At 42.0% G+C, this 9,706-nt stretch overlaps 1 protein-coding gene across 1 annotated transcript; it reads left to right on the top strand.

The window, feature by feature from the left end:
* The first annotated feature begins 1,710 nt into the window (after nucleotides 1-1,710).
* Nucleotides 1,711-8,385, top strand: LOC106606725 (ankyrin repeat domain-containing protein 40). Its single transcript, XM_045720027.2, has 5 exons — nucleotides 1,711-2,256; nucleotides 2,776-2,924; nucleotides 3,254-3,862; nucleotides 4,170-4,351; nucleotides 5,474-8,385. Exons 1-5 carry the CDS (start codon nucleotides 2,123-2,125, stop codon nucleotides 5,615-5,617), a joined length of 1,218 nt encoding a protein of 405 aa, XP_045575983.2. The 5' UTR covers nucleotides 1,711-2,122; the 3' UTR covers nucleotides 5,618-8,385.
* Nucleotides 8,386-9,706: the final 1,321 nt, after the last annotated feature.

Genomic DNA, 9,706 nt, shown 5'->3' with positions numbered 1-9,706 from the left:
AAGTTTGGATGTTGCCACACACATACCTACTTGTTAACAGAATTAAGGGAGTTTCCTTTAAAATTATTCATAAATATTATCCTGCCAACCACTATATGAAGAAGTTTAAGGAAAACATCAACTCAAAATGTACCTTATGTAATGACCACCCAGAAACGGTGTTGTATCTTTTTGGGCATTGCATTCATGTAAGGAATCTGTGGCAAGACATCAGTAGATATATAATTGAACACATTTATGAAGATTTTACACTGTTGTGGAGAGATGTACTGCTTGGATTCTTTACCTACGATAGAAATAAGCTGAAACAATTTTATGTTATTAATTTCATTATTGTTTTAGACAAATTTCATATTCACAAATGTAAATTTACAACAAAAAAAAAAACACATTTTCTTACCTTACAAAAATAAATTGAACTGTATTTTAAGACAATTAAATACTCTACTAACAAAAAAGCTGTTAGAATAATAAGTGTATGTATGTCCCTTAAGGTTATTGTGTAATGTGATATTGTTCCCCTAGCCCAATTGTCCTTTGTATATTATTTATATATACTTGTGTTCCCATGTACTTCCTGTATTGATTTGTTGTTAATAAAAAATAAATGTATAATAATAATAAAAATAAATAAAAAATACACATCACCTCGCATCATGAATAAAGACTCATTATTATTTCTGTGTCAGTCAGTCACAATTTACCCTTGATACGTTGCGGTTTTGATCCTTTCGAACAAGGCCCGGGTGGACTTCTTGTGTTAATTAGCTATCTGCGTCTCTGGACGCCTGTGTGTAAACAGAAGACCGATGCCACAAACGTGTTGTCACTGAAAAATACTGTTGGCTGCAACTGTGTTATACCTAGTTAAAACAAGTTTACAGTAGATGTGTATTTTTCATGTTGTGAAATTATTTTTATGTGATATGAAAGTAGAGGGATGTATGTTTATAGAACTGTTCCGCAATTGAGAATCGATTCACGTTTAGATGGGAGTATTTGGCTGCTTTGACTTCCAGAGCCAAATGAGCCTTTAAACAGAACATGTAAGGTCCTTGGACTATAAGGAGTAATGTTAGGCTGCTTTAGTCCATGATTGGGCTAGGTCCCCCACATTAAATACTTTCTGATACACAAAATCAGTTTGAAATCAAATAAAGTTGATTGACCACAACTTTGAAAAGGGTATAACTGTAAATCAGTGACTCTCGCCGCTGATTATAATGCTACTAAGTCGACAAGGTCAAAGTATACTGTGGTGTCAAACTATAACGTTTTGAGTCTGAAAAATTAGAATGATGATTTTGGTTGAAGACAATATAGACGATTTCAAGGGAATCCTCAAGGAGGTTTAGAGGAAGAAAATTACTTATTTGTGGGAATGAACAACGCAAGGGTGCTGTCAGTAAGTACTGTGTCCACAATTAGTGTACTTTTAAACACACACACCAGATATTTTCGGAATATCGTCCAGAAAATCTGTAACTAGACCTGTTGGACAGCTAACTTGTTGACTCCAAAAGGAGCATACATAGACATATTGCACAAAACAGTGTAAGTTGAACATTCAAACATGTATGTGCAAGGTAAATAAATGTCAACACAACACATGGGTTATTGTAACATTCATTATTATGAGAGCTAATTAAAATAAATCGTATTTTGCAAGGAGGAACGTACAACTTTCTTCCCACTGTTGTTACAATCAAATCTGTCCCCGACATGGGAGGAATAGTTGACAGCGCACGTCGGAGCCTTTACGCAACACAGCTACAATGTAATGGACTTTTAATTTCAAAACTCATTTAAAAGAGTTGACAAGCCGGTGCAGCAACAACATATTACCTTAAACTAACCGCTGACGATGGTGTCCTTTGATAAATATTGTTCCTGACAAGCTTAACGTTACGGACATCAACAATCTTGCGCGAGCCTAGTAGCTGTAAAGCTAGCTATCTAGTCAGTTAACGTTAGCTTCTTAGCTAACAACACTCCCCTAGTCGCCGGCTATTTTTAGTGCAATTAGGCAGCTATTTCCAGACCAAGGCGTCACCCTCTTACGACCTGTAAAGTCATTATTGTCTCCCATGATCTCGTTAAGTTAGCTAATAATTTGTACAAAATGTCAACGACATCGTTGGATAAGGAATTGCAAGAGCGCTTGAGAGAGGCGTCTGCGATTGGAGACATCGACGAGGTGCGGATTTTAGTGGAAAGCGGAGTAAATGTCAACTCTCAAAACGAAATAAACGGATGGTAAGTGTGTCTAATATATATATATATATATATATATCTCAAACTTAAACAAGTTGATAAATAGCATGTAAGGACGGGTGATTATTGATCGATTGGTTGTTAAAATGCTGCCTGCGCAATGTTGGCAACGTGCTGTATGCATTGGCATGTCAAATGTCACCATTTCATGCTGGCCTAAGAAGAATAGTGTGTTATCCAATTATGCCTAGATGGCAATCTCCTTTAACTGCAAGTGATGCAAATTTACCCCCGCGTGGGTTCTCAAGTTTGACTATGATGACAATAAAAATTAACTAGTAAATGTTGGCTTGCAGGGTGCAAATATTTCCGTTGGTAAAGTCGGTGAACACTGTACTTCATCTGGATCTACCTCCAGTAACTACTTTATCATTCACAATGACTGTTCCCACATTGGCTGTTTTTCGTCATCATCATACAATGTCAATCAATCTTTCATCAACATTATGAATCATCCCAAAGCAGATCAGAGACTTCCTTTATTCATTGTCTCTTATTCAGGACATGCTTGCATTGGGCATGCAAGAGAAACCACAAACCGGTTGTGTCGTACCTGCTGAACTCTGGCGCTGACCAAGAGATCCTCACAGCTAAAGATGAGCTGGCTGTCCAGCTGACCTCTAAGCCTGAAATCAGAAGACTGTTAGGAGGTAAATGTCCCATCATCACATCACCACTCTTCCCGTTATTACTGTTTTTGTGTTAAAATTCTCTTAAACATGTTCATGTAATATCTGTATAATAACTGTATTTTGGGTATAATGACTATTAGAAGCACTAATGACACCCCTAAGCACTAGTTAATTGCCAGTTAATTGTTTTACCTGCTCATAGTTAGGGGTCACAGTTTGGGTAATGATCGTAGATGGAGGCTCCTGCCAGGACCTGCTATGTTTTGGTTTTCACAGCATGCTCTGAGCATGTCAATGTTCAACGTTCTCCCCAGTTCAATGTCGTGTCTTGTGTATTTTTTTCACAGTTGAGGAGGAGGAAGTGCCTGAAATCAAGGAGCCTGAGTTGCCAATCATCCCAAACTACCTGTCCAACCCGCCATTCATGTACAGTAAGATGGACAACAAGGCTGAGCTCATATTGGCACAGTTGACCCAAAATGGCAATGGAGACCACTCATCAGATGACCCACACAGCGACTCAGCTTCCCTGTCGCCCACCCGCGAGCAACAGCTGCCTCAGCAACCGCAGAGCCTACTCTCTGACACCCCGAGCCCGAGAGAGGGAGCCTTCATTCCATTGGCGCAGCAGAACGGAGTGTCGCCGAGCCCCACCTCGTCTCTCACCATCAACGGAGGCCTGCCTATGGACCTCTCCATGGAGCCCCACCTGGTCAGCCACGGGGAGTACCCACACTCGGTGGCCCATAATGGGCCTGTGTGCTCTCCTCCTCTGCCCTCCCCCGGCCCCAGCACCACCAGCAGTAGCAGCCAAGCCCAGTTGGCTAACGCTAACCCATCTATGACCCGGCAGCAGTCCCTCCCTCAGCAGCTCAACTGTGGCCAGGGTGCTGGGGGTAACATGCCTGCCTTCCAGCCTTTCTTCTTTACCAGTACATTCCCTGTCAATGTGCAAGGTAAGGACGGTCGCCACACTGCACTTGCTGTTGATGTTGTGCTGTTGATGTTGTGTGACGTCTGTTTGTCTCTAATGTTGTGGTGTTCAAGCATTGATTTCAGTCAACAGCAGAGCTTTTTTGGAGCTAATCCCATTGCATGTTGAGCCTGTTTTATCACCACTCTGCACTTTCAGACCCATTATCCAATGCTTTCTCCCCGTGTGTGTGCCTGAATGTGCCCAGATACTGAGTGTTCTCTCTACTGCATCTCACACACTGAAGTAGCTAGCGTAATCTCATTGGTGTATCTGTGTGTCTCTCCCAGAGCTGGTCCTAAAGGTGCGCATCCAGAACCCCAACGCGCGGGAGAACGACTTCATCGAGGTGGAGCTGGACAGACAGGAGCTGACCTACCGCTCGCTGCTCCGGGTGTGCTGCCGCGAGCTGGACATCAGCGCCGAACACGTGGAGAAGATCCGCAAGCTGCCCAACACCATGCTACGAAAGGTATGGAATGGCAGGAACACACACACACATGCATCGGAAGGGTGATGTTTCGGGTGGCTCTGGTACTCAAACTGGCTGGTTATAACACTAGTGGCTGAGCACTAGCACTGTGAACCCTGAGGCTGCAGCTACCTTTCCACTCCACTAACTAGCTCAATGGAGCGAGCAGGCCGGGGTAGGGCAGGGCCAGACACCACTAATAAAAGATGCAGGGCAGGCAGGAACACTCGTAGACACACCTCGTAGACCCAACAGTTCACTGCTCTGTTAGGTTGGAGCACCACGCTGTTCTGTTAGGTTGGAGCACCACGCTGTTCTGTTAGGTTGGAGCACCACGCTGTTCTGTTAGGTTGGAGCACCACGCTGTTCTGTTAGGTTGGAGCACCACGCTGTTCTGTTAGGTTGGAGCACCACGCTGTTCTGTTAGGTTGGAGCACCACGCAGTTCTGTTAGGTTGGAGCACCACGCAGTTCTGTTAGGTTGGAGCACCACGCTGTTCTGTTAGGTTGGAGCACCACGCTGTTCTGTTAGGTTGGAGCACCACGCTGTTCTGTTAGGTTGGAACCCTGATCATGACGGCTGCTTGATAATGGAATGATGGTCACCCATTATTACCATTTTAATAAATAATTTGCATGAGAGAGAGTGTGTGTGTGTACAGCTCTATTCTTTTCTTATGAGTTAGGGCCACAGAAAATGTACATTGTCACAATGGTTTCAACTTTTGGGTTGATTTATAATGTTTGCAAGTTAATTGATTTGAGCTACATTGTGTTTCATGGCACACAGTAGTCCCATCTTGCACTGCATGGGTGGATTTGATATGAAAACAATGTCACCCATCCAGTTATGAAGGGAGCTGTTGTCACATTATGTAATCCCAGAACAACTGTTAACTAAGACTGTGAAACACACACACACACACACACACACACACACACACACACACACACACACACACACACACACCTTACGTCTCTTCTATCCTCCCACCTAATGTCTGTAAGTCCTGTGTGTGATGAACCATGTATGTACTCGATTTTGTACCATAATCACTACAAACAATTGGCCCTTTTGTGGACAATAAAGATGTTTTATTGAATGTAACTTTATTATTCCCAGGACAAAGACGTGGCTCGGCTGCAGGACTTCCAGGAGTTAGAGGTGGTGCTGGAGAAGGCTGAGGGCCTGGCACTCCTCTCTGGGGCGGGAGGCCTCACTGACAGACCCTGCTACAACATGAAGGCTTCCAGACTCACCTACTAGAGACCAACAGGACTGACAGACACCCAGACAAACCCTGATGTCCATGTGGACCCTACTAGCTCTCTATTGGCCGTAGTAGCCACTATCGTTATTAGTCAATTTCATTGCATTATGATCCGGTGTCGTTCAGCCAGCGTTATTGGGGTTTGTTTAAAAATCCTGTTGTGTTAGCTAGGTAACGTGGTCTCCCCGCCTGTCCTTGCCTTGCTCCCTGCCAGTCTGTCCCCATGCAGCGCTCGCTAACCAATTACTCATGCATCATGTCCTCAGTTCTATACTGAAGAATTTGGGCCTCCTTCCCTCTCTCACCCCTCTTCTCTTCCCTCTGTCCCACTCTCTCTCCTCCCTCTAGTTTGTGTTGTCGGGCTACAGTGGAACATTGGCGTTGAGGGACAGTGACAGTCTTCCTAGATGGCTGTAGATGGATCCCTTTGTACTGGGCATTAGTCATACATGTACTGTGGACCTGGCTCCTGGATGATGAGGGGGTTGAGAAGAGTAGAGGCCATTTGAACAGCTCTTCTGATATAGAGCTATGGCTCTTATTAGTCCTACATGGGCGGCTTATTACATTGTTGCGACACAGCTGACTTGCACACAGCGACATGCAGTACTGCCGCTTGCTTAGTGGACATGACAGGTGGCTGCCGACGTTCCAACTGGCATCCACACACATGCTGCAGACTGTACACACACGCGCGCACACACACACACACACTCAGTCATACTCCCACACTTCACTGATATTTCCAGTTTTTCCTTCAGTGGTTGCTCATGTTATCACACTATCCTGTTTATTTGTTCTTAGGTGCCTGATGGAGCTATTTCCAGAGATGTTGCTGTGTGCTACTGAGGTTTGATCATCTAAGAGGGAGTGGGGTGTGAGTGTTGTCTCTTGCCAATTGAGAAGTTTTTGTTAGTTTCGTAGAACTGTTTGTTGTTATGTGCTTAGTAAGCAAACAGATGCTTTAAGTTTCATCCGTATTGTTAAGACAGTGGGTCTGTTTGTTAAAGAACTCTCTTTGTCAGTTGGAAGATAACAGCCTTCTAACAGATGCTACGGTTAGCTAGCTCCACAGACACCGTCTGGATTTCAATCAATATTGTTTTAACGTTTACTTGCTGAAACAAAACTCATTTAGATGAACATGTATTTGGTTCAGGGGCAATATTTAAATGTTTTACAGTTTGGTTGAATGTTTGTGTGTGAGGGGTTCTTTTCAATGTGACAGTTATTGGCTATAATATTCAACTGACACTTTCAGCTGTGAATGAATTGAATGGTAGACCGTTCCTATAGAGTTCAGGTATTATTGATTTAAGCAGAATCCGCTAGGTGCTCTTTAGGGGAAGTATATTTCAGCTCAAGTAGAGGTTCCCTTAAAATGAGTATGTTAAACCGTTTCTGGATCGCTTCACTTAAGATACTTCCATTTACTGTGATTAGATCAAAACCAAATACAAACCTAGCCAGAAATTGTCGGGTTCTCCACAATACATTATCAATCATAAATGTCCTATTTTTGAATTGCTGTATGAAATGTGTTTTTAGTTTTTTCGGAGCGAACTGAATGACGTGGGCAAAGGACAGATTGAAAGGATTGTTTCCGTTTCATAAGTTTGACACAGCTGTTATGTTTGAGTGCTTCCATAACACTTTTCCCAGCAATTCTCCCCAAGCTGTTGCTTCTATCATACAGTGCATTTGTCATAATACACAAATTCATACTGCTCTGTGAGAACGTTTTAAACATATAACCTACATTAACATGTAAGCTAGCTAGAGATCAAATGTTAGTTCTTGAGGGGTTCCCGGGTTTAACCTACTGACATTTTACTTTTTTTAAGTTGTGGTGTTTGCTACTTATTTGTTTGAGTATAAATGACGATTCATACACAAGAATGCAAACGTTACTATTGAAGCTGAATGAGAGTGCATTGATTGAAAAGATTACTGCTTAAAATGCTTTGTGACAAACACATTTGCTCATAGAGGAAGACTTAGACCCTAACATGTCCTACCAGTTCTTTATGCTGGTTAACATTACATTCAGTTCAACGGTACAGTCAGTGCCCCACTACAGAAGTTTATAAACAATCAACAGTCAGTTACTAACAAAACCGTTAATTGTTTACCGTTCAAATGTATACCTTAAGCTCTGACTGTCTTAGTATGTTTAATGATTATATATTTTTATTAATTTGTCATTTCCTTTTTTAACGAGAAATGTCTTTAGTTTGTATCGATGCCTACAAGTATGGAAAGTGTTTATCAATGGGGGTGAAAGGGAAGGTAGGTTGCAGCTAGGATGAAACCAAGTGTAAAGCCACAGTATCTACTGTGTTGAATGGGTTGAGTTGAGTGTAAATGTTGAAGAAATACAAGACTAACTTGAACATGTCAAATGGACTCTCGAGAGAATTTTGTATTTCTAACTTGTGCCACGAGCCCGAGAGGTACCTGGTTGAAGAAGCTGAACGATGATGTTTGAAACGCCTACGGTCATTTTGTGCCCAGTGAAAGAGCACCAGTCTTCTAGAATGTTCCAGAATGAATACTAGTTCTGTGCAAATGGATGACTAACATTGTACTGATTGATTGCTCATGTTCTAGAGGAAGAATACAGTAACTTAACCTATGCATTCAGAGTCTGATATTTTTATATGTCCTGTGCACCTTTGATAAATTCCTTATAGGCACTGTTTAACTTGTGTTTGATTGTGAAGACCTGTACCTGTTCTTTGATAAAGCATGGTGGATAACTTGATCAATCTTTCCTTTTGTCTGAAATTGGTGGTTATATCAAAGGATGAGACGGTAATTCTGAATATGGCAGAGACCTGAAATGAAACCTCATCTGTTTCTGCTAAGATCCACCAGAGGGTGTAGATAAGTCAGTGTTGACATGAATCAACCATGCCAATGCAGTGGTGCAACTGTTCACTGCCTTGCTCTCCTCCCAAAGTAAATCATTTCAAATGAAACATGCTTAAATTTCATCCAAAAAGCATGATTATATGAAGCTTTAAAACTGTTTAACTAGATTGATTTGGGAGTCGGGGGTTGTTATTACAATAGGATACACAGTGTCCAAAACATTAGGAACACTGTCCTAATATACTGTAGAGTTTCACCCCCTTTTGTGCTCAGGACAGCCTCAATTTGTCGGGACATGGACTCTACAAGATGAAAAGCTTTCCACACATGCTGCTGGCCCATGTTGTCAAATTGGCTGGATGTCCTTTGGGTGGTAGATCATTCTTGATACACACGGGAAACTGTTGTCTGTGAAAAACCCAGCAAGGTTACAGTTCTTGACACACTCAAACCGGTGCGCCTGGCACCTACTACCATACCCCATTCAAAGGCACTTAAATCTTTTGTCTTGCCTGTTCACCCTCTGAATGGCACACATACACAATCCATGTCTCAATTGTTTTAAGACTTATCAATCCTTCTTTAACCTGTCTCCACACCATTCATCTCCACTGACTGTAGTGGATTTAACAGGTGACATCAATAAGGGATCATAGCTTTCAACTGGATTCACCTGGTCAGTCTATGTCATGGAAATAGCAGGTGTTCCTAATGTTGTGTACACTCAGTACATAGTCTAGATACCTCTGAAAACATGATTCTGCCTGGTTTAAGATGTTATGCAGATGGCTTAAGAAGAAGACTAGTTCAGTGTGGTGTCAGACGAAGGTAGAAAACCTACAGAAGCACATACATCACTTTAGTTCACACACAATTTAGGAGTCGAAAAGTAATTAATTTGTTCAATTTTAAACAGCCTAGTCATCAACCACTCTAAATCTCTTTATTTCTTCCAGCCAATTGACAGTGGCAGTTTGCTCAACAACAAAAAAATACTATTTTCTTTAACAATTTAATAATACATAACATCAGTAAAATAGTTTTTTAGATACTGGGGTACATGACCATGCACGATGTTATGGGCCAATGCCAGCTTACGCTGCGGGACCCTTTTATCAACTGATAGCCACTGTAGTTCACTGAGCTGAGACGCACCAACATGAGCCCGATGACTAAGATTCAGAATGACCCTTGACATTTTATTTGGAGCT

This window comes from Salmo salar, chromosome 06 (genome assembly GCF_965601325.2).
Source record: "Salmo salar chromosome 06, fSalSal1, whole genome shotgun sequence".
Classification (NCBI taxonomy): Eukaryota; Metazoa; Chordata; class Actinopteri; order Salmoniformes; family Salmonidae; genus Salmo; species Salmo salar.
This window is presented reverse-complemented; position numbering and strand designations above follow the sequence as displayed.

What these genes read in the sequence shown, in the direction of transcription:
- LOC106606725 (XM_045720027.2), top strand. Translation starts at nt 2,123, where the DNA reads ATGTCAACGACATCGTTGGATAAGGAATTGCAAGAGCGCTTGAGAGAG. An exon ending in AATCAGAAGACTGTTAGGAG is followed by an intron (nt 2,925 to 3,253) that starts GTAAATGTCCCA and finishes TTTTTTTCACAG; the next exon opens with TTGAGGAGGAGGAAGTGCCT. An exon ending in ATTCCCTGTCAATGTGCAAG is followed by an intron (nt 3,863 to 4,169) that starts GTAAGGACGGTC and finishes TGTCTCTCCCAG; the next exon opens with AGCTGGTCCTAAAGGTGCGC.